This window comes from Orcinus orca, chromosome X, assembly GCF_937001465.1.
Source record: "Orcinus orca chromosome X, mOrcOrc1.1, whole genome shotgun sequence".
Classification (NCBI taxonomy): Eukaryota; Metazoa; Chordata; class Mammalia; order Artiodactyla; family Delphinidae; genus Orcinus; species Orcinus orca.
This window is the reverse complement of record NC_064580.1, coordinates 107,827,568-107,853,580: the sequence shown is the minus strand read 5'-3', so window position 1 is coordinate 107,853,580 and position 26,013 is coordinate 107,827,568. Positions and strand designations below refer to the sequence as shown.

Sequence of the window (26,013 nt, the reverse complement as noted above, 5' to 3'; positions counted from 1 at the left end):
GATTTAGGGTTTGAAAAATATAATCACCATACATTACATGCACATATGAATTGACATGAGAAAAAAAGTTTAGACATTATATTAACTGAATCAGAATAGCTAAAACAAAGAATAGTGAGAGCAAGCTAGAACTATCAGATGTTAAAATAATATTTTAAAACTATGATAATTAAAACAAAATGGTACTGATGTAAGCATAGACAGATCAGTACAACCGAATAAAAGCTTCAGGAACACACCCCAGTACAAATATTTAGGATATTATAAAACCAGCATCAAAAATCATTGGGGAAAAGAAACATTATGAAATAGGTGGTGCTGAGACAACTATTAAGGAAAAAAAAAACTTAGATTTTCAATTCATATCTTATTCCAAAACAAAATAAATAAAAACACTGCAGCTGATTAATGAGTTGAAGGCAAAAGAAAACTCAAACACAATTAGAAGAAAACATAGATGGTAGATCTCAAGATTGGAAAGGACTTCTTAAACATAAAAGCTAGGAAAGAAACCACAATAGGAAAAAAATGATAAGTTGGACTTCATAAAAGTTTCCAACTTCTTTGTATTCTTTGGCTAAGTTTTATAGACCATCCGACATCTATTTGGAGATACCAAAATCTGCATTGTCTGATATGGTAGCCACTAGCCACATATGACTCTTTAAATACAATTTAAATAACATTAAAAATTCCATTTCTCCGTTGCACTAGCCACATCTCAAGTGCTCAACAGTCACATGAGGCTAGTGACTACTGTGTTGGTGCACATCTAGAGCATTCCTATCAATGGAGAAAGTTCTATTGGATAGCGCTGATCCAAATGTTTGACTCAAAGAGTTATTTACCTTTCAGCCAAACATTTCAGATTGGGCACCCAATTTTCCATTCATTCATTACTACTTTGTGCCGAGTATTGTGCTTGACACTGAGGAGAAAATGCCAAACAAGTTTCTGCCTTCATGGAGCTTATGGTTTAGGTATTAAACAAGAAACCACACAAATAACTATATATTTACAATTGTTTAGAGTGCTGTAAAGTTTTTACAGTGCTATAAACATGTATAGCAGGACCTAACCAGGTCTATATGGCAAGGGAGGCCTCACATGAGTCAGGGGAAGAATGTTCCAGGCCAGGGAAACAGCATGTACAAATGCCCTGAGGTGGAAATATACTAGACTCTTCTAGAAAGTGAAAGGTAAGTCATTGTGGCTGGAATACAATGAGTCAGGGAGAGATTGGTGGGAGATGAGAATATAAAGGTAGGCACTGGCCTGATTATACAGAACATTGTAAATTTTTAAAGATCTTCAGCTATCAAAGATTACAGTTTAGCCCCTCAAGTCATAGAGGAAGGAAGATGACTTCTGATACTGTGGAACGATTGTCACGGAGGTTAAAAAGACGTACAATAAGAGTGTTTAATCAAAACACTCTTTTTCCCCCAATCTTTTAAGTGTTTGTCACATGTTTGTCCAAGCTTCTCTTATATAAACTCTTCCGGTGGTCTATATTCATATTCATTGGTAAAATCAATAAGTTAATTGCCTAAAAGAGAATGATCTTCCAGGAATCATTCTTCATAACAAGTCACCATTCATTAAGAACAATAGCTATTTGCAAGCCTGTTTTATGATGCAGTGTTTCTAGATCTAGAAATCAGCACCATGGGTGAATTATGAACACATATAAGCTCATGGATCAATAAGCCTCATGTTTTGAATGTCACCAGCATGCTGCAGGGTTTAATAAATAGGAAAATGAAATAGAAGGAGCAATGAATTGGTAACATTTGCTCTGTTTAAGGGCCCCTCTCTGCATTTACTTTTAAGATTTGGCTGGGAAAAAAGACCTGGCAACAGAAAGCATATTCCTAATTATTCTCTTCTGACCATACCCCCCTCATTTCCAAGGAACCCATTTATTAGAAGATCATCACTTAGTTATGAGAGCCTAAACTGCCAAGTGATTCCAGATACGAGTGGAAGTTGGAACATCTAAACGCTATAACTCAGTTAACCCCTCTATAATGGATCTGTCACATTATTTATCGACTAAGACTAGTAATACTTGACATCTTCCTACTTTGTAGTGGTGAAAATGAATGAGAATGTTTGAAATACAGTAATATAAAGTGTGTGATAAAGATGTGGTATCAATGAAGAATCTATTTGTAACTTTACATATTTTGATGCATTCATTGAACATTTATTAATCTCTAGGTGCATTTATAAATGTCCTAAAAATAGGACTTTTAGGACATCCATTTATTCATTCAGTAAATATTTATTGAAAGCTTACTTGGGGTCAGGCACTATTCTAGTCATTGAGGAAATAGCAATGAATAAAAAAGACTAAATCCGTGTTCCATGGATCTTATATTCTAGTTTTGAGAGGCAGACAATAAACTAAAAATTTTTTTAAATAGTCTGATAGAAGATGGTAAGTGTTATGGAGAAATTGTTTTTTAAGCAGGTTAAAAAAGGATAGGGAGTGTGCGACAGAGGTGGCATTTTAAATAATGTGGCCAGAGGAAGCCTTACTGAGAAGGTGGCAATTGAGTAAAGACTTAAAGGAGGTGAGGGGTGAGCCATACTGACATTGGAGAAAAGAAGATTCGAGGCGTAGGAACAGTGGGGAAGGGGGTTGTGGGATACGGTAATGGGAGGTAAGGTCAGAGAGGTAAGAGAGAGACGGTAAAGAACCAGACTGTGAGGAAGTAGGTCTTGGTCAGGACACAGGCTTTTATTCTGAGCGATTTGGGAAGCCATTGATGGCAGGTGGGGAGGACGTGAACATTAGTGGCATATAAACAATTTACTTTCCTGATGCAGAAAAAGTAAATGTATAGGTTATAGCAATAACAATGATTTGGGCAGTTCCAGTACTAAGTGCACTTGAACTTCTCCCACTTTCTTTTTACCAATACAGCAAAATACTAGGGTGAAAGTCAGCCTGAATAAATGAAAAAAGATGAATTAGAGACTATTTCCAAAGGAAATACAGTCATATTACCTTCAATGCATATAATGACAACAACTAAGCTACCAGAAGTGCCTAGTAGAGGGCCTGCTTTAGTAAAAATTTATGAATGATTTGTAATGAGTCCATTGTTTGTGGGTTTCTAAAATGCCCGAGAAGATTTTGTTCAACTGAATCACTGGAATGATCAGCCCTTCAGTTTCTTTTTCACTATTAATTTGCTTGGTAGACGCTCTATTCTATCGATGCTGAAAAGGTTAAGCTTTAGTCCAGCCCCTGTCCAAATGATAACAAATTCTGAATTTGTGAAATTCAATGAATAAAGATTTACTGTAGCATTAGTATCTGTTTAGAGCCACATAGATTCCTACCTATCTGACAACCTAACCAAGCAGAGTTCACAAAATGGACACATTCTAACGACCTGAATATGCTACAGAAAAGTTAACTGCCCTCTGGCCAGTGATAAGGCAACTTAAATAAAAGTGAGTCTGAACATTTTCAGCTGCCACTGCAGACCATTGGCATCTACCCCAGGACTCTATCCCTAGGCTCCTTGTAGCCTGTACAGTCTATAATTTGGTTAATGGCAAGAGCTAACATTTATCGAGAGTGCTAGCTACTAAACTCTAAGCACGATGCTGATATGATTATGAGAGCATGTGATCCTTACGACAATTCTACTCATCCCATCTAGTAGATGAGGAAACTGAGAATCCAGGAGTTGCACTGATTTGTCCAGGATCGTGTACATTGTAAGTGGCAAAGTCAAGATTAGAATCAAAGTCGTCTGATTCTTTCACCTTAACCACTTCATGTGTTCTAAATCCTACATTGATCAGTCACTTGGAGGTCTTACAGCCTAGGTCAGTAGTACTAGTCATACCTCTTGGATGGTGATGTTGGACGTGTGATTTGTAGTCAGAGCACTGGGTGTTAATATGACTCCCATATTTCTTCCAACCACATTCAGCTTCCCTTCCTTTATTTATAAAATGGAGATGAGAATGTCTACCTAACAGGGTTGTCACAAGGATTTAGTTAAAATACTACATGAAGATGTACCTAGTGCCATACCTGACAAATATTAACTAATCTATACGTGGTGCCAAATCCTTTTGGATAGCCTGCCATGGAACTAGCTGTCCGTTTTTATCAAGGTAATAATATGGGTGCTGTCCCTAAGAGGATATATATTTGTAAATTCATTTTAAGGATTAGGAAAACGTGGGTTTTCCCTGTATTGTTCATATTCCCTTGTCCAATCCTGCTTTCAACCAAGGGCATACATCTAGTAGGTAAAAGTTTAATAGTGAGTGACTTGATCATGTACAGAAGAAACCAGTGTCCTTGACCTTCATCAACCCCAACTGAGCCAGCTGGCATAGTCCCTAACTGGCTGGCAAAGCTAGGACCAGTGAATGCCCTGTTTAGTCCTTCAAGACAATTTAACCTCCCTTTTATTTTGCTAGCTTTTATTTTTATTCCTTTAAAGGGAACAGGCCCTAAAAGTAAAGTAAGCTAACATTTGATATGTCCATATCTGACACCTTGAGCCTGGCTGTCAAGGGTGCCACAGCTTCCAATTCAGGGTGATAAAAGAACCATTAACAGCCAAAAAAAAAAAAGAAAAAGAAAAAAGGAAACCCACACAAGCAGTGTGATATCATTTGCACTTCTTTGTAACAGTCTAGACATACTGTATGGAGTGTTATCCAATGTGATAATTGGTAAGTAGATCTTTGCCCATGTACTGGGCTTACCTATGAATTATAATTCGGGGTTGCATACCGTTATTGGTCTGCTTGCCTGCAGCCTTTCTAGATTCAACAGAAGTCTTGCTGTTCTCAGAAAACAGAGGTCTTAGAGGGTCAGCCCTGTATAATAGGCAATTAGTGAATATGAAACATTAACTTGGAATTTATAGCACATAACTAGATGAGAATGTGAGTCCCAATTTTGAATTGGCTCTGTGTTTAGTTTTAGAATCCGGTTTTGAAGATCGTTGGGGCATTACTATTTATTTAAAATCTATTTCTTTTCAAAAATAAGTTAGAATTGTGTGGTTGACAGGTCGAAACCTGTGAATGCCCAATCTGATTATTACTACTGCACTTGCTGCCGATTGAAAGATAAAGGTGACTGGCCATCTGAAAAGCAGTTTTTCATTGTTTAGTATATTATGCATCAATTCCAGACATCAGAAAACTGTTTAAATCAGATTGATATTTTTGCCAGCTTTCCAGCACATCCAGATGTTTAATTGGCAGAGTAAAGAGATAATGTGCTAATAGGAGGCTGAGAACAATGTATTGGAGAGAGAGGTGGTAGTGGCATCTAAAATCTATAGAAAATCTGTTAATGTAATTTGCTGAATGAGGGGAGAAAGGGGAGCAGAAGGGAACTTCTTAGGGAAACTAATGCACACAAAAGTTATTCATCAGTGAAAAAGAAATATATATACAGAGAAGTAAAAATCAGGGGCAGAACTACACTGAACAAACAGGGTAGAGGCCAGAAAGCAGCAAACTGCATTTTAAATCAAAGTAGTGTCTGTGGTACAGGGAATTTGAAAGGACCTCATGTGGGGAAGAATATTTCCAGGGTGCCCTAGGGCTACTGTTCCAAACGCCTGCTCTCTTGGTGTTCCTGACTTTCATTGCCCCCAGCTGTGGTGCTTCCCCCTCCAGCTCAACAGGGGCAGCCATGTAAAGGAGAGAGAGCGAGCAAAAGAGCCGCGTGAAACCGGTGCCAGTAACTTTCATCATCAGCCTTAAGGAACGGGTAATCCATCTGAACCTCCCTATTCCACTGCAAGCCAAGAAGATGAGCATCTTTATATTTACCCTTGTTAAACATCTGAATTAGGGCTTCCCTGGTGGCGCAGTGGTTGAGAGTCCGCCTGCCGATGCAGGGGACGAGGGTTCGTGCCCCGGTCCGGGAAGATCCCACATGCCGCGGAGCGGCTGGGCCCGTGAGCCATGGCCGCTGAGCCTGCGCATCTGGAGCCTGTGCTCCGCAACGGGAGAGGCCCCAACAGTGAGAGGCCCGCGTACCGCAAAACAAACAAACAAAAAATCTGAATTAGAGCTACTGGTCTGCTTTAAGGACCATGGAAGGGCTTTAACTTTTTTTTTTTTTTTTTTGCTTATTGGGTGTGGAATGAAGTGTCCATATGCTCAAATAATCACTCCAACCCCTTCTCTTTGCACGTAATTCTTATAACACTTATTGCAGGTTTAACTAGTGTAAGAGTCAGCTGTTTTATGCACCTATTCCTCCTAAGTTCTGAGCTCTTAAAAACAGGGAAAGGGTTCTTTTTTACCTCTTTCCCTCCCCAAGCACCTAACACAGTGTTGTGCACCTACAGTCAGCCCTTCGTATCCTCAGGTTCTGCATCCTTGGATCCAGCCAACCACGGATGAAAAATATTTGGAAAAAAAAGAATTCCAGAAAGTTCCTAAAAGCAAAACTTTAATTTGGCGCATGCCTCATAACTATTTACATAGCATTTACATTGTATTTACAACTATGTACATGGTGTTTACGTTGTATTAGGTACTATAAGTAATCTAGAGATGATTTAAAGTATACGGGAGGATTTGCGTAGGTTATGTGCAAATACTGTGCCATTTTATATAAGGGACTTGAGCATCTTCGGATTTGGGTATCCGCGGGCGTCCTGGGACCAATCACCTTCAGATACCGAGGGACAACTATATCAGGTTCTCAACAGTCTCCCCTCCTCCTGTAACCCCTGTGTCCCACATCATTCCTCTACCAAAGAATGAAGCTTTTATGTGATTTATTTGTTGGAACAACCATGGATTCAGGAGTCTGGAGTAAACGGTGAAGGCCTAGGAAATGAAAGAGAGCCATTCATCACTATATACTGGAAATTTCTTAGTATTTGCTTCAAATAACTGCAGTTAGGAACAAGTAAGCTATAGTCACTTCTACAGATTCCTAAAAAAGTGGTTCTGAAAATTTAGTATGCTTCGGAATCACTCAGATTAAATATGGCATAATCCTGGGCTCTGAAGAAATTCTGCTTCAATAGGCGGGACTCAAGAATATACAAATTTAATAAACTCCCCAGGTAATTGACTACACATTTGAAAATCACTGCCCTGCTTTAGACACTTTGTCACCATCAGAATACCAGCTTCTATTGTGGGAATTAGGAATAGACAAGTATATTGGGAGAATCTTTTAAAAATACAAATTCAGGTTGGCAAGCATTTGTTAATTATGTGTTCATAAATGTACATGATGTGAGAAATTCCAAAAAATTATAAGAAATAGTTGCAATCCCAGAGGAATGGTCTTGCGGAGGAAGAAAGAAACTTCAAAAGAGTGATAACTAACAGAATACTCTCTTCAAATGCTAAACAATGTAGTACTGCTGGAGGATTCAGGAAAGATTTATGAACACAATAGTTTGAATTTCACTGATGTGCCACGTAAATTCAGAGTGGGTGATAATTCATGAGAGACATGTGAATTTAATAGATTCTAAACTCAAAATGTGGACCATTACCTTTGGCGATATTCTAGATATTTCTCCATTTGTGCATGTTATTAACTATGTTGTTTCTCTTGACACTAAATTTCAAAAATTCTTTTTCAGATGGTTTGACTGACTGTGTGGACCCCGATTGTTGTCAACAAAGCAACTGTTATGTAAGTCCTCTCTGCCAAGGCTCACCAGATCCTCTTGACCTCATTCAGCAAAGCCAGCCGCTCTTCTCTCAGCACACTTCGAGACTCTTCTATGATCGAATCAAATTCCTCATTGGCAAGGACAGTACTCATGTCATTCCTCCAGAGGTCTCATTTGACAGCAGGTATATATGTATTTATTCTATTCCTTAATGAACAGTGGTCATGTTTTTCCTTAACCGTGAAAGGAAGATACACACACACACACACACACACACACACACACACACACACACACAACACATGATGTGTATTATTCGTAGTAAAGTATAAATGGGGCTTTTAATGACAAAAACAGAAGTATAATTTACAAATTTATTGTTCAGCTTTTGGATTGATCCCTTAAAAAATTCTTGAATTTCAAAAGCCAAATTTTAAGTTTTATTCCATGGTGTAAAATGTTTCCATATGAGTTGGGTGAGTCTGATGTCCCAATGTGAAATGCAAGACTTGTGAAAATCTGTCTTCTAGGCAAGCTCAAATGTGTGAATTGTCACTAAAGACCTGAGACCGAAGTCCAACCCATAAGATGAAGAAATTTTAAAATGCTAACTTACTTATTTGAAGTGTAATAACATGAATTTGCTCGTTGTTCTTCTCAGCTTCATCTTCAGCAATGATATATTTTAGTCATTAGCACTAGATATAAGTAAGTCACTGAAGTCAACATTTCTGATCTCTTAAAAATGTTCATGCCTTGTTCATGCCACAATTCAACATGTGTAAATATTGTTATTAAACTATAAGGATGTTTATCTCTCAGAATAGAAAGTCCAGCAGTTGGGCTTGGGGGTTGGCTGACCTAAGCGTTCAGTAACATCATCTAGGCCCCAGGTCCTTTCCATTTCTCTGTTCTACCATCTTCAGCATAAGCTTCATTCTTAGGTTGGTAGCAAGATGGCTGTGGCAGCTGCAGGTTCACTTCAGATACAACAAGGACCAAAGGAAGAAAGAGAAAAATACTCCCCCAAGCATGGAATATATACTCTTCCCTTCACTCTGACTGTTTCTCATATTTCACTAGCTTCTAGACTATTACAAACAGAAATTAAAAAAAAAAAAAAAACTTGGAAAGTATTTGTCCAGGAGCTCCTGTCTACATCCCACCCACTCAGTTGCATCCTGGTGGGTGTTATCAGGCCCCAGGAAAAACTCGGTCAAGAGTTTATATTGATATGAGTGATAATCTAAGAAAATCACAACTCAATCTTGACCTATACACACTAGGAAAGGGAAAAAAAACGATGTGCGTGGAAATTTAAAACACTCAGCATCCTTCTCACAGACTGTACACTAGAACTGTTAGTGAAACTTAAAACTTTCTCATTATGTTTATTATGTGCAGTTCTAACCTTTTAAATCTTTGACAGAACCCCAAACCAACTGCCAATGCATCACAAGAAAGGCCTTTTCTGCCAGGGGATCTAGTCAAAGTTTGCCTTCTCCCAAGAGACTCAGTCATCCCCATTTTGAAGTATTTCCCCCCTCTCATTAACAACTCGGGGGTAATTTCAAATGGCTGTAGTCAAAGTAATTCTTGAGATGGTGAAGCCTTACTTACTGCACACCAGACGAACAAAGGAAACAAAAAGCATTATTCATGCTTAAGGAAAAGTCAGTCCAAAAGAAAAAAAATAGGTAAATGAAATAACCACCGCCATGACACGGAGATATGTATTAAATGACTCACTGAACTCAAGTAAAGGGAGAAAGTCAGGACCTGAGAGAGACAGGAGCCAAGTCATTGTGATCCAGAGGAGGGCGTTTGAGCAATAAACTTAGAAAAGTGAAGGGAAACTCCAGCCCCTGCGGTTCAGCTTCATGCTTCAGCAGCGTTGCCAGCCACTCACAGAGTGAACAAGCCTATTACTTGTGGTACTTAATGCCCTTCTCCTCCTCCTGGTTTGATTGAGTTTTCCTCATTCTTTTGTAAAAGGCTCCAAGTTATCATTTGGCCTGTAAGTCACATTTGAATTCAGAACGACTCCTTCTTCCAGTGGTCTCCGCTCTGACACACATGTCTAATCTGTCAGAAAAGGTGCAGGCCTTTTCCAAGGGAAACGGTTGAGGACAAGCAATGTAACTATATTTCCTTTAAAAAATCAATGCATGCAGTGTTATTCGGGTTATCTCTGGATAAAATCAATCCAATTCTGATCATGTAGAGTATAAGTAATAATAGGTACAAGCTCTTACATCTCAATAGTACTTTTTAGTTTGTGCGGCTCTCAAACATACATTATTTCATCTTATCCTCACAGTATCCCTGTGAAGTAGGTATTGTCTTGGTGCATTTTATATGTGAGGGAATTGAGCTTCAGAGAGATTAAATAACTTGCCCAACATCACACAGCCAGCAAGTTTCTTTGTAGCAACTCTTATAATCTTTCTGTTATACCACTGCTGCCCCATTTCAACTTGTCCTTAAATGAGCCTAGTGACTCAGATCTCATTTTTACTGGATGAATGACATCTGGGTTAACACAAGAAACTTAGAAACCGAGCGATATTGTAAAATCCAGCTCATTTTAACACATTTCAGTGACATTATTTACAAACTCTGAGTCAATGGTAATGAGCTTCTTGGTAGAAGAACACTTTTGAACAACTGGTAAAACAGGCCTTTTGCTACGTGTAAATTGTTATTAACCACTTCTTATGTGTCAGGTCTCTTACCAAGCTTTTACATGTGTTATCTCATTTAATCCTTACAAAAACCCGATATGGTAGGCACCATTACGATCCCCACTTTTCAGGTGAGAAAACAAGAACTGAGATTTCAAGTGAGTCACTTGCCCAGGGTCACAGCCAGTGAGTGTCAGAGCCAGGATTTGAAACCAAGCAGATTCATACTGAGAGCCTGACCTCATGCTGAGCCACTTTGGCTACTTAGAAAGCTCTGTTGAAGACTTATGACCCTTATCCATCTGTGACTGTGGGGTTGCTCTCCTCAGACAGATCTAGAACACTTAGGTACTATAATCAGGGGAACCATTCTCCTCTTTGGCTTTTGCCACATAATTGAGTGATAGCTGAGTAGGTGGATGAAGAAGGCATTGCCGAGGGGCTCATTTGCCTACTGGCAAAATGTGACCCGCATGGAGGACTTGCTGCTGAGTGTTGCCACCATCAGAGGCCTTTGAGCTAAAGATGGTGGCATATAGGTGACTGACTGTTGCAAGGACAGATAAAGGTTAAATAACTGTGCATCCTTGTGCATCCAAGTGAGACTAGCCTTTCTTGTTCTGAGTGTGCTGCACTGGCATGTGAGAGCACATGGAACATTAGACCTCCTGTGTCCCTGATGGTGTCATGTCACTGGGAACATGCCACTTGCCCATGGTAGAGTCTCCAGCAAGCCCAAGTCAGTTACCATTTTTTCCTTAAATACATTTTACCCTGTAACCTGAGTTTCTTGTTTTCAGTCGACTCCAAACATGACTACAAAGTAAACCACATATTCTACGTGCCCTGTATGACTTATTACTTTTTAATAATGTAAATAGGTGAACAGAAGCATTATTGATCTTCAGTGTCTAAGCATTTAATCACTATTAATAATGTAAAAGGTTTTTATAAATATGTAAAAACAAGAGTACATTAAACTAAACGACAGCAGTAATTTGCAAAGCCGGACATTTCACTCATCATCACTAATGGAGAAGTGCATTTAAAAAACAAAATCCTACTGGGGTTAGTGCAACCGCTGACAGCAAGGTCTGGCCAAACTCATTTGTCTGTTTTGTAGCCACGAGAGGCTGATCCCCACATCAATCCATGTCAGGTGTCTACATCAGGCATTGCTTAATATCAGCCCACAGATATATTTTGTTTGGCCCAACATTTAGAAACTAAGAGATCTAACATAAAAATTGGAATGTCTTCCTTCTCTAGAAAATTGACAAAGCTTGACGTCTCTGGTAGAGGCCATCCAGAGCTGAGGGCCAGTTACCCCTCTGGAATGACTATGACATGCCTCTCTAGCTCACCATTCACTGTTTCCCTTGCACCTGACTCACTTCCCTCACTTTCAGGGTCCTGCCTGGCCCTGCTGGCCTTTGAGTTCGTAACCTCTAGACTACACAGCTTCTATAGCTTTTCATGGAAAGGCCACAGGTGTTCGTTTTTTTTCTTTCTGATCTGTTTCCCTGAGAGTCTTTAAAAATCCAATCTTAACTCTTTACTTAATTTTTGAACCTTTGCTGTGTTGGTTTAAAAAGAGAAAAAAAGTGACCGAACATAAACTAAAATCCACATTAATGGAAGGATATTTCCCCCCTTAGTTCACTGGGGGACCTGTGGACACCTCATGAATAAGTTGATGTACATTCTGCCTCACATCTTAGAGTAATAAACCCCCAGGTCCCACCATAGTAGAAGCAAAATGTCCACTTTCTATGAGAAAGATGTGTATGTTGAGAGGCATTTGACGATTGTTTGTCACTTAGAGTAAGTTTTAAGAACAATTTAAAGATCTAAAACTTTGCAGCAATGCTGCTGGGTGTGGGTGTGGCTGCCTCTTGTGCCTGCTCCTGGTGGGATCCCTAGCCTTAGTTGAAAAGTTCTAGAGTTGGGACCAAACTTAATCCAGCACTAAGCACATGACAGCACTGTTAACACGCTACAAAATGAAGAGGTTGAGCAGGGTGATAGGTTTCTTCTAGTGCTAACTTTCTGTGAAGTTGCTGTATTTCAGTTTCTTGCTCCACACTGGGATGTGCAATATTTAAGTTCTGAACTGTCCTCATTGCTAAAATCTAAGTTCTTTGAGGACAAGGATCAAGTCTGATTTGTTCTCTCCCTGTTTTGATTATCTATCACTGTGTAGCAAACTACTCCAAAACACACCGGATTAAAACAATTTATTATGATTACATTTCATGATTCTGTGGGTTAGAAAAAAAAAATTCTTTTCTCCCCTCCCCTTCCCTCCCCTTCCCTCCCCTCCCCTTCCCTCCCCTTCCCTTCCCTTCCCTTCCCTCCCCTCCCCTCCCCTCCCCTCCCCTCCCCTCCCCTCCCCTTCCCTTCTCTTTTCTTTTCTTTTCTTTTCTTTTCCCGGGTAGGGAAAAAAGACAGAAATTCTGACAGGGTATGGCCAGGATGACTTCTCTTTTCTCCATGATATTTGGGCTCTCAGCTGGTATAACTCAAATAGCTGGGGGCTGGAACAGCTGGACAGCAACCAGGAATCCCTCTTTCTACCTACAGCCTCTCTACTTGGGTTTCCTGTGGGCATGGCAGCCAGTCTCGAGTTTGTCAGAGCTCTTATATGGTGGCTCAGGGCTCCAAGAGGTAACGTTCCAAGAGACAGGAAACAACAAGATACCAGTCTCTTAAGGCCTGGGTCCAGAAATTGTCCCAGTGTCCCTTGTGTTATATACTGTTTATCAAAGTAGTCACAGAGCTTGTCCAGATTCAAAGGGAGGGTCATAAATCCTACCTCTAGCGGAGAGAAGTATCAAAGAATTCGTGGCCATCCTTAATCTGCCATACCACTGTATCCCCAGATCCGAACACAGCATCTGGCAGAAAATTGGTAAGAAAATGAGTGAATGAGTGAGTGGCTTAGTTGTAGTGATATTGAAGTGCTCTTCTCATATTTGCTAATGAAAAACTCTTTTTGGTTGCCTAGAACACACAGATGATATTAGGACCTCAGATAAGTCAATTCCCAAATGTAGAAGCAGCCTAAAGGTAAGATTACTGTTCTCCAAATAGCACAGGAACAAATTCATAAAAGATGAAGTGATTATATAACAGTAGCAAAGTAATTACTCTTTTTTTTTAAACTTATGAGACATTCCACCACTGCCAGAGCCTGTTCATAATTGACATCATTTATAACTTTGTGTAAGCATCAATAATCCTCTCTGCCTTCAGTGGGCTAGATAATCAAAATTTGAAACCAAGGAAAAATTAGAAAATAAGGAGCAATATCAGGAAGTCATAGGAATACTGCTGTGAACTGGCTCACTTTGCTGTTCCAGCTCATGAGAAAACCAGACAAGCACCCCAAAACTAATTGAGGTACTGCAAATGCCTTGAGCATGGCATTCTTGGCTAACTCTTTACCTACCCAAGTCCTTCCCTTCCTTTACTATACCCCATTCAGTAACGAAATCATTATTCAGGATACCTGGCAACAGCCATGATTACTATCATAACTTGTTTAATAAATTATGCCTTTCTGCACTTAGTTGATCTGGGAACGTATACCATTTGAAATCCTGTGAATGGCAAAATGAGTTATTAAATCAAGAATGAGGTTAAGGCGAAGGTTGCAGGAAGATGATCATTGCTGTTGATCTCGGATTTGATGAAGACTTAAGAATAGCCATACTTGACAGATACAAATTCCTGTTTTTTAAAATGTACATTTTATTGAAATATTAGTATTTCCAGAGTAACTGAGAACTTTAAATTTCTCTACAAGAGATACCAAAGTCCTCTGCTGTCTCTAATGTAATCTAATATCCTCCTATCAACTCATTTTTATAAAGTGATGAGGATATGTATTCACTCATTTATTCAACAGATATTTCTTGAGTCACCCACTCTGTGCCAGGAACTGTGCAGATGGAGGTAAACAAAAGAAACAGAGTCCCCTTATTCACAGAACTCCCTTTACATTCTAGTGGTAGAAGCAGTCAAAGCATCAAGTAGATACATAAAGAATTAAATGAATTACAAATTGCAATAAATTCTGTGGATAATGGAACATCAGGGAGCTTGGGGTTCATCAACTCAGGGTCCCAAATTCGACTGCTTTGATGAAGCAGTCAGGTAACCATAATGGAGGTAAGACAAGGTATTCTAGCAAATGAGACCAAGTCATTAAACAGTTACAGAAGTGAGACTGACCTGGAAGTTTTCAGCAGAAACTCAGGGATGGGACTAATCGACTCAGGTGAGCTTGAGGAGGCTCCTGGATGACTTGCAAGAAAGAATACAAAGCTTATTTGGACGGTGAGCAGCTTAACTATTTGCAGGAAGTTTCATCCTTTGACATCTGGGCCTATAAATAATTTTAGTACAATTTGAAATGTTTGTGTTAAACAGATGAATTCAAGGGGAAAAACAATCATCCAAAAAAATTCCCATTTACCACACTGAAAAAACTTCCCATTTAACCACACTTTGGCGTCATTTGTAATGATAGACCCTACAGTTTCTTTCAAGATAATCCACATTGGGGAAGATTAATCATTTCACTCTTGAGATTGATGAACATGGCAGTGTTTACTTGGTTCGCGTAATGGCGCTGTCCTAGGCTCTGGCCTACAGCAAATTGCCTTCCCCATACAGTCTAGTGAGGAAAACTGACAATAATGAAAAAGGTAAATGTCAGGTAGGTATAAGTACTGTCAAACGAGATAAAGAAAATTTAGGGACAGAGAGTGACCATTTTAGACAGAGTGGTCTGGGAAATCCTCTCTGGCACTAGAGCAGAGAGCTCATAGCATTCATCTATATGTTAGATGATCTTGGCAAGAATGTTTCCTGCCACCTGGACCCTTCTGCAGCAGCTTATCACACAATCCAGAGCCTGGCTGTCACTTTTAGGGTCCACTGAATCAAGATTCTGTGGCATTGTGTGAAACAGAAAGGTAGAACAAACCTTTCTCAAGGAATTACTACATACTGGTTATTGTACCAGGTTTTACTGATAAATGGATGGGGTGCCTGTCCTTCAGGAATACATTGAGAAAAACTGAATACCTCAGACAAACTGAATGGCCTCTGAAAGAGAAATCAGCAACAGCCCTCGACCATTTAAGTCATGAAAAGAATTTTTTAAAATAGCAGATTGTCATCAATTAGTGTTGACCCTAAAAGAAATCAGATACGTAGAAACCACATCCTGATTTGGAATTATGAAAAAGAGGAGGTAAGGAAAGCTTATATTTTAGAATATTTATAAGGAAATGCAATGTTATTATAACATTAAAGCATTCATTGAGTTAACATTCACAGTCTATGTACAGGTATCCCCCAGAAGGTCTGTACCTAATCATTCATAATTTTGCTGAGGAACAAATTTGAATTCATATGCTTTGTGTTTAACTTTTTCATGAATCTAGTAGTTAAGGACCTCCAAGTATACTTACTAATGGCAAATCTTTGTGTATTTTTAATCTTAAGAATGTGAAAGACATTATGCCAGGTACACAACTAGGGGCTGATAAACACACAATGCAACAATTGCTGAATAAATTGAATAAACTAAGGACTGGGGGAAGCTCTTTCTAAGGCATCAGCACCTGCAAATCTATCTTGTGTTCACCCTTCTTTCTAAAGTGAGGCACTGCACATAACCTGCCCACATTTGGAAAAGGGACCCAAGAGTGGGTTGGCTCTGCCATGATTCCTTGTGAGTCTGTCTGTCTTCCCATGTTGCTTTTCCTAAGCAACCTCCTTTGCTTATCACTTCTGTAGTTGTCCCAAGTGAGAAGTAAGATTTCTGCTACTTGCTAATAAAGCACTTTGATCTCGTGTATGTGAAAGGTGTTACGTGTGTGAAGATGGGATCTCCTGATTTTCAGACAACTGTTTTGTCTAATGCTAAAGTTCAGGAAACATGTTCAAAACACATTTAAAAACTTACAAAGTGCTGAAGGTTCCAAGATTTATAGTGCTGGCTAGCTCCTGAAATCAGCAGTCAACACCTAAAGGTACCAAAAAAGAAGGAATGTGTGACTTTCACTTCTTTGCAAATGCTCTTGGGCAAAGAAATCTGAGCACAAATCTTTCAAAAGCTGTTCAATTGATTATTTGTGATATTTTGAAACTCAGATGTTCTGAGGTGCTTAATAATGGTGATTAGTAGTACCAGTAGCTGTCTACAGCTTATCTCGGTGTGAATAGGTGTCTTCTAATATTTTACCTATCTTACTTACTGCTCAATTAGGATTGAAATTCGAAAGGATCAAATCCTTAATACCTACTTCTCAGCCATACGATTTGCTTGCAGTGACTCTAGCTAGTTCTGTCATCTTATCTTGTCCCTGGAGAGGGCAGAGTCAATGCAAGTCTAGGGAGAAAGAACAAATGACATCTTGTGGTGCATCTCCACCATACACCCTGCACGTAGAAAGTGCTCAGCAGCTGGTAAATGTCTACAAAGTAGTGACATCCTGTGGATGAAAAGCACTTTCTTTTCATCTGTAGCCACATTATTTACATCTTGACTAAAAAAGTCTACAGCTTAGGCCATTTAGGGTCCAGGTCAAAAGACGTCCACCATTTCTACCACTTACTAGCTGCGTTATCTTGAGCAATTTTTTTTAACCTCTCTGAATGAGTTTCCTCATTTTTTAAAACAGGCTAATAGTAGTACCTACTCAGGGTTATATTGATGGTAAGTGAAATAAAATAAGAAAAGTGCCTGGCATGGTACCTGACTCATAGTAAGTGCTTAATATCTTATTTATACAAACACATGTATTTACATATATATATATATATATATACTTTATATATATAGGGTACATAATAGAATATAATTTGAAAGGTCCAGTTCAAAAGACAGTCACTTAACTGGGTTACTTTACTGTTACAGCATCTTTGTGAGGTGACTGGGGATAAGACAGGGAAGAACTATCACTCTCACTTTCCATAAGGAACAAAGGAGGCTGAGAGTAATCCCATTTCTTAGGAAAAGTCACATCGATGATTATTAACAAGCCAGAGCTAGAACTGGCCTGGACAGTTAGGCCACACTTTTTCCTCCTGGAGGGAAGAGTAATCCATGGCCAGGCTATAGTCAACAAGACAGACTTGCCCTGTATTTAACGACTATCCATTTATTTGAAGGGCAGATTCACAGAGAAGTGACAGGAAAGGTTAATGAGGTTAACAAAACCCCATAAGGCTGATTACAAAGATAAACCATTTGAGTAATGTGGAAAACAGGACAAAAACAAACCAACCAAAAAAATAAAATAAAACTTGAGACTATTCAAGAGTTACAAGGGCTTCCAGGGCAAATATTTCAGGATTCAAATTCTGGACAAAAATAATCATGTGTCTAAATGAAGCAAACTGGCACTTCTGCAGTCCTGAAAATGTGACTGTGTTGTCAGTTTTCTTATTGCTTCAAAACACTTGATCTTTTTCCCATTACTTTGGGGATTTCAGGCATCAAAAGCAAGCCTACTTTTGACAAGCAATTACCAGGGCAGATGGGAAAATAGGCACCCTACCTCAGGGTGAGTGCCCCCATTTTGTTTTACTTGAAACATCACTAGCCATGAGGAAAATAATTCTTCTTAAAAAGCTATCTGCATTTGCAATAGCACCACCTTTCCCAAAGTCCTAGAATGTTGATGGGTAATGCGCCTAGCTGCTTTTAATGTTACCCATTTGGTAGGTATTATTTATTTGGGCTAGTGACCAACTGAGTAGGATTAAATCAGCCTGCTCTATTTAACTAAAAACTAATGAGATTTTATTGGGTTTGCATATGAACATTCACTGCATTCACATTTGCAGAACATGAAAACAGGTTTATGCTATAGAAGTAAATGTTTTCATGGTACCGTACCAGCTTAGATAACATACATCAAAAAAAAACTAGCATGTGATGTGTGGAAACCCCCAAAATATCTGAATATTAGAACCCTCAAATGTATTTGAGTTATGAAATACCAAATTGTAATTACATAGTTGTATATAAAGGAATAATGGGGTTAGTGTTCATAAATTAAGCATTTGAGGAGGACCATTCATTCTTTCCAATCACAGGGGTACTATTTAATTCCCTGAAGTAGTCAATTATCAGACAAAACTCTCATGATGAGAAGGTCGTAATTCACAATCCAGAATGCTGGCTTCTAATAAATGAACTGTTACACAGGAACCTCAAAGTGGTCTCTGAAACCCTTGAAGTAGTGCTGTGGGATAGGCTGGAAGTATTTTACAAGTTCATAGAAAAATATTTGAGTTGGGGCTTCCCTGGTGGCACAGTGGTTGAGAGTCCGCCTGCCAATGCAGGGGACACGGAAGGGCAGGCCCGGCAGCCTGTGTTTTAACAAGACTTCCAGGTGATTCTGGTGCATGATCAAGTTTGAGAGTCACTGGTGTATATGAGAGAAAGATAACCAGAAGGGACTGAGGACCAATACTACAGTCCCAAAATTGCACTCTTAAAAGAAGATCCTTTATTCATTGTGTGCCACAGTGGATAAGAGGGCATCATAAGCCCTTTGTCCCAACCGCTCAGAGGTATTTGCATTCCAGTAGCGCCCCCAGAAGCAGCAGTGATTTAGCCCAAATGACACAATCTACAGCTGTGGAACGTTACGGTATAATAAACCCGCGGAGAAGATGTCAGGAGAACCATGAAACCACACCTCATATGCAGCACGTTTCTGTCCCGTGGAGATTTGAACCAACTGACAACTCATAGAGGAATTTACAGGGCAGGATTCCAACACCACTGAGCAGAGGATTCACATAGCCTCTCTCAGCCCAGTCCTTCTCGATGCTCTCTCTTGACCAGAGCTGTCAGCTGCGGAAAGGATTTCATCTGTTCCTGTGGAAAAAACAACCTAACCTGTCCACCTGCTGCTAGATCCCCTGCTGGCCAGGTCCTTGATTTTGAATGTTACCCTTCAAAGGTTGCTTATGTTCCTGTTAGCAACAAAAGCAAATAGCTATAACTTCCCTAGCCCCTGAGCCTCATTTTCCTTACGAAAGATTTTAATCAGAAATACCACGCAGTAAATTACATCTTCTTTCAGCAATTTAGTTTTCAGCCTTGTTTTTCAAACCAACTTTTGTGCTTGAGGTTAATGTTTTTTGCCTGAGGTGTTGAATGAATATTGGAAATTTGACACCAAAGACAAAAGACAACAAAGAAGGGAAGAGGAAAATGAAACCAAAAATTTATTGAAGGCTAGGGATAATTTGACTATGCCACGAAAATAGCAAATACAGAATGAATTAGACCTTTTGCATCAGAACTGTCTAACAAGCAGCTTGTTAGTTAAATAAGGCTCTCGGTAAAGTGTACTGACTTGCGTTTCCCAAGATGCCCTGTTCTTCAGACCAAGCTCCAAACACCTAGAGGATTCAGCATTTAGTTAAAGGGAGAAGCAGTTCCTCTGAGGTTGCTGCTTTAGCATAGTGACAGCAGGTCGACAGCTTGGCCTGTATTATCCAGAGAAGAAGAAAAGAGACACTTGTGAGGGGTGATCTTCCCCATACATGTTTTTAAAGTCACATTGGACACGTTCATCCAAGTTCAAGTTATCTTGCTCTAACCCACAATAGCAGGGAGAAGTCCTTGTTTTTAGAGGTTCAAGGAAGCAAAATATCCCATCCAAGTCTGTGGATCAAAGAAGGAGAGCCCCGGACAAAGATGGAAAGCATGCAGTACCCGCCATTGAGAGTACTCAAACACACACACACAACCAACACAAAAGACAGTCACACTGGGCACATACCTGCTATACACATGTGCAGGGCCAGCTTCATGATAGTCCAGACAGTAGCTTCTGTAATCTAGTTTGGAAGGTTCACAAGAGTTCCGTATATTACTTAATTGAAAAAGTTTCAGGAAAAGACAGGTCCTTAAAGGTTTAGGACTCACGTTGAACTTTTTCATGTGGCAAAAGTTTAAGAGTTCAAGATGTTTCCTCAGGACAGACCAAGGACAGGCCAAGTATGACTGCCTCACTTAAATGGTGATTTGAAGAAGCTGGACAGGAAACAGGGAGGCACCGCAATTGGGCATGACAAAAAACACGGAAAGTAGGATTGTGGGATGACTGAAGACAGACGCCAGCCATAGATGGCCTCACTACTTCAGCAAGGATCTAACCTAGGAAAAAGGTGAATTATGCAGGCCACCTTGGATATTGGAAACATAAACAAACAGATTATGTACATGGGGGAGAAAGTATATTTTAGTGGTTGCGTAAATCAGGAAAAATAAAGCAGATACAAGGCTACCCCCCACAATTAATGAAGAAAGTTGAGTTTAGAAGCTGGAGCGCACAAAGTGGCAGTTATGCTGTATGAAGTGGCACAATACGCCGTATCTGCCAAGACTATATCTGAAGGTTCCCTAAGGGCCATCTGGAGCTCGAGTAGCCTGGGGAAGCGAGCAGACTTGAGAGCATTCTTTTTGAAATGGAGAGTTTGCCTGAGAAGATTTTTTCCCTAGGTTTCTGCATGCAGTGCCAATCCAAATTACTGCCAATTAAAAAAGAATAATACTGTCCGGAAATTTAGACAACTTATACTGACGCAGGATGACTGATGTTGGTCAAAGATTATAGTAAGTACTAGTAACCCAGGAATGAAAGGAGCTAAGAGTTATTCTTGTGAAAAATGGATGACATGGAGTGTGTAAATAATGGAAGCAAATGCAGCAAGATACAGGGAATCTTAGAACATTTAAAATCCAATACGTTACAAAGAGAGTTCAATGCTGATAAATGTAAAATAATAAGTTTTATGGGGCTTTATCATATGCTGTAAGTTGGTGTGGATCATAAAATATGAGGAATAAAAAAAGTAGGGGAGTTGAAAGACAAGTCTGAGCATTATTTATGAATGATGAGTGAAATGAATGAGAACAGGTAGACAATGTCTTGAATAATGATGACTTTGATGAGTCGTTATCACACAAATCTGTGTGCTTCATAAAATATGAGGAATATTAAAGAGAAGAGGATTCAAAAGACAAGTCTACTCAGAATGAGATACAGAATGAAGGAAGAGAAGAATACAAGAGAAGTGCACAGAATAATGATGACTTTTATGAGACTTTCACTCACCAGCCTGGATCCTTCATAAATATAAGCTGTATAGAAAATAAAAGAGCAGCGAAGAGAAGAGACAGATCTGTGTCTGTCATAAAATATGAGCAAATAATGTCAACTAGGCTTGACAAAATAAAAATAATTGAGCCTAGTACAGCTGTGGGAAGACACAATGTCTAGATTAATGTGAACAAATAAAATAAGCGCGTGTAGAATTGTCTTGCCAGTAGGGAATCAGCGACCACCTAAGTAGGCATCATTGTTGAAAAGCCCACCTTGTTAACTGGTAAAGCCTTGGCAAGTTCATAATTACCCCCTACCACACCCCGCCAAAAGCCATCAGCACATAGGGCTCAGGAAGCAATGTTGAACTGATCTTCAAATGAAGGTGGCCTCACTAATGCACGTTTCTTCTCAGCCCCTCTGGCTCCGATCCCTATGTAGTTTGCAGGAGATTTTCTCAGCTGGTTTCTACTTAATCTATACCCAGTTTGTCAAATTTTGCTTTGTAAAGACCTTCAAAATGTCACTGTATAAAACTAGAGACATCCTTCTCTTTTCATGTCTTGTTACATTGGATTTAGAACCAGGGACCAGATCTGTCAGGATTAGTTCAAAATCCAGAACTTGGTGACTTTCAAATATCTTCTCTATTAGAACAAATGGGATTTCAAAGTCTCCCCAAAAAGGAACTGGAAGAATCAGACAAGGCAAAGCAAGTGCCAGTGTGCCATTTGCATGCCATTCAGAACCATTATTTACAGAATTCATAAGATGCACAGCTCATTGGAAAGAAGAAACCCACTAATTTATGTCAGAACTAGGAATGTTGGTCTGAAGAGTTCAATAAAGACACTAATAGCAACAATTATACTAGCTTAGCTTTGTGCAATACTTACTGGCTTATAGTTTGTGTTGGGGGAAGGCTTTAGGTGATGCAGGATAAATCCTATCAGTATAACATATCCCAGTTCTTCTGATTGCAGTAGAATTTAGTAGTGATGTTTATTGGCTATAACATATAACACAAGCTTTGGCTGGTAACTGTCTCCTGCTTTTTCACAGTTTTTTTTTCTCTTGAACGATCTTTGTGGCCAAGAGCCTTTAGACACATTGCCTTGACTTGCTGATTGAAAGAATGTATAATGCCAGGGTGGAATTATTATGGTTACTTTGGAAAGTCATGTTTGCCCAAATCACATGGCCCCTTTTAATCCAAGATTGAGCTTGCCTGGATACCCTGATCTCACTTGGTGAAAAAAATGACATTAATGCCCTAGGAAAAATCATTGACCCTGCCCAACCTCTTCAACCCTACCAGCTCCAGCTATAAAATGCACGTTCTAGAGCTCAGGGCTGCCAAGGCTAGGACTGGACTCTGGTGAGACCCCCTTCCCCCCAACCCCAAAAACAACAGACAAGTGAAAAATCTGTGCTTGGGGGTTGCCCCTGGGCCTTCTTAACTGCCAAGCTCCTAAACTTTGTTACAACTTGTTGGCCAAGCTAGAGCTGAAAGTATACTCGTTTTAGTGGACTATGTCCCTGGGAGACAGCTCTGTTAAGGGCTAGTCTAATGGAATCCTCTTATTTGGCAAAGATGAAACTCATTTGTTTAAAGGGAAAATCTCCTGAAATATTTTATTTCAATCAGGCCAGAGAAACATGGTGCTATATAGTCAGGGACCATGTCTCTTTTGCAGACTTTAACTGTTAAAATTTGCCCAACTAAGTCTGCTTTTTTTTTTTTTAATTATTTTTCCAGAAAAAGTAATTTGGCAATATGTATTAAGAGCCTTAAAAGTGTTCACACCTATGTATGTAAATGCATAGAAAATGCCCTCAACAAAATGATATTGCTGATTACCTCTGGGGAGAAGACCAGGAACTGGGAGGGAGGTGGTCAGCAGGGACTTTAGTCACGTCTACAGTGTATTTATGTATTAACTAATTTTCATTTTAATTAATTTTAATAAGAGAAAAGTATCTTTCCATGACTAGGACTATCTCCCAAGGAAATAATAAGAAATTCATTGCAGAAAAAAATAAGAAACAACTAAATATCCTAAAATAGGGAATGGATTAAACAAGGAATACTGTTTTAGGGCTATATTATCTAATATCAAAATGATATATTAAGGAATTTCTAATTACATTGGACAATGTTAATAATATACTGCCAACTTTAAAATATCAGGATTCATGGGCTTCCCTGGTGGTGCAGTGGTTGGGAGTCCGCCTGCCGATGCAGGGGACACGGGTTCGTGCCCCGGTCCGGGAAGATCCCACATGCCGTGGAGTGGCTGGGCCCGTGAGCCGTGGCTGCTGAGCCTGCGCGTCCAGAGCCTGTGCTCCGCAACGGGAGAGGCCACAGCAGTGAGAGGCCCGCGTACCGCAAAAAAAAAAAAAAAAAAAAGAAAAGAAAAGAAAAAAATATCAGGATTCAGAACTATACTGAGTATAATCCCAATTTTTATTGGTAAAAAAAGGTATTCATACCGTCACCAAAATGTTATTAGAAGTTACTACTCGTTGGTGAAATTATTGTTTTCTTTGTTATACTGAACTGTGTTTTCCAAACTTTCTCCAACTTGGCTTCTAGAAGCTAGTTTCAACATGCTTTTATATTTGCCTTTGATCTTGTGTTGCAGGCGTGCTTGTGTGATTCGAGGCCAAGTGATGGCTGTAGATGGAACCCCTCTAGTAGGGGTGAATGTTAGTTTCTTGCACCACAGTGATTATGGGTTTACCATCAGCCGGCAAGATGGAAGGTACGTCAATATTGCTTCTGATCATTGTGTGGGCCAAATACTGACTTCTAGCCATGAGTCAAACCAGGGCTCAAGTGATACAGTGTTTATAAGCCCATCTTCCTTCAAGCTGTATCTAAAAAAGTCATTGGTGTTATTTATTTCCTCTATTCCCCATCTAAATCAAACCAAGTTTAGCTCCTAACCAACCCTGTACTATTACTGTCAAGTCTTCCTGAAACCCTGGCCATGTGGAAAGTTGTCTAGCCTTCATCTAAGCCTTCATCATTTATAAATACAGATTCAAAATCCAGTAAGATGATGCAGGTAATGAAGCATTGAACACCTAGGCTGTTCTTTCCATGATAGCCTCAAAATATTTCGGAGATAAAGTTGTCCAAAAGGTTTCTTCCAAAGGTATACAATTCAACCACATTAAGACATTAAAGGAAAAAAAAAATGTGTCCTCCCTAGACTGCCTATTTTACTAGTGGCTATAACAGGTCGAAAAGCATGGCCAGCTTAACCAATTTCCCTTGGTGTCTATATAACCATAGTGATTTAACCTTAAGCACCAACCACCAAGCTGCTCTCTAAGGGCTTCCCCAGGTTCTCAGAGACCTGGAAAGCAAGACCACTAGTTAAATCTTTTCCTCCTGGAAAAGGATTTGCTCACAAAAACATTTTTGTTGCCATCCTTCAGGTAGACATTCGTTTAGAATATTTGAGTCAATAGGCCCATGTGTCCAGCTTAAAGGTACCTATTTATGATTCTCAGGAACATTGTAATGATGGCTTTGAGGTACCCTAGACTCCAGGTGGCTACCCTTGAAATGTCCTACTGATAACAAGCCGCTTCAGTACTCATATAAAGAGACCTATTGCCTTGAAGCTTTATCACAGTGTGAGAGACTATGTCATTTCAAGAACCTAAAATCAGACGTTATTATTAGTCCTAGCCACTTCAGAATTGTTAATTGTTCAACTTGGGCTATGCTGAATTTATTTTTTCAACTGCCTCTCAAGAAAAGGCTTACAAAAAATAGTTAAAGAAGATAATAAGGAAGAGTTTAAACCTATTTAAGAAAAACTTTTAAGATTTTAGGAAATTATATGAATTATTTGTATGTAAATTATATTGGTAATTAGTAATGAGCCGTCTATTCATTATAACAAGCTCAGCAGAACTGCTCTGGGAGCATCTAGTCTGAATATATATATATATATATATATATATATATATATATATATGCAATAAAAACTATTTCCTTTCAAATATTCTATAATCAGAGCTCTCTACTAATTCAAATGGACTTTTTTTCTCAATTAGATTGAATGATGGAATTTTGGTAGTTCACGCACCAGTAGCTGGTACAGAAAACTGGCCTCTCCCTTGCCAGCAGGTTCAACCATGTGCCAGAAATTGAGAAATGGATTATTTCTTTAAATAGAATATGCCCACAGGGATATTTGGCTTCTTATGGAGAAATGATGTGCCTTAGGTTTTTTAGCTTGTGTACAAAGGTTTCAGTGAGTTATTCGATATTCACAAAAGAACCTAAAAGAAATGTGATGTCTAAAAAGTCTATAAACTTTCTGTTTCCAGTTTACAGAAAGCATTAAAGAATGACAATTTTTATTGTTATTTTTGTGTTTTTAATCTTAAGTAAAATACCAGGACCCTCCCACTGAGCTCACTGTGAGAACTAGGTTTATATAGATGACAGTTATTAGCCAGAGTCCCCTCTGGCAGTAACTCTTCCCTCAGGCTCCACAAAGGATGTAGGCATTC

General features: G+C 39.3%; 1 protein-coding gene across 1 annotated transcript in view; it reads left to right on the top strand.

The window, feature by feature from the left end:
- The window catches only part of LOC101276968 (teneurin-1), a 350,419-nt gene that overhangs the window by 174,690 nt on the left and 149,716 nt on the right, over positions 1 to 26,013 (top strand). The window contains exons 14-15 of the mRNA XM_049704537.1: positions 7,614 to 7,830; positions 24,123 to 24,242. Coding sequence (XP_049560494.1) covers positions 7,614 to 7,830; positions 24,123 to 24,242 — 337 coding nt within the window. The remainder of the gene's footprint in view (positions 1 to 7,613; positions 7,831 to 24,122; positions 24,243 to 26,013) is intronic.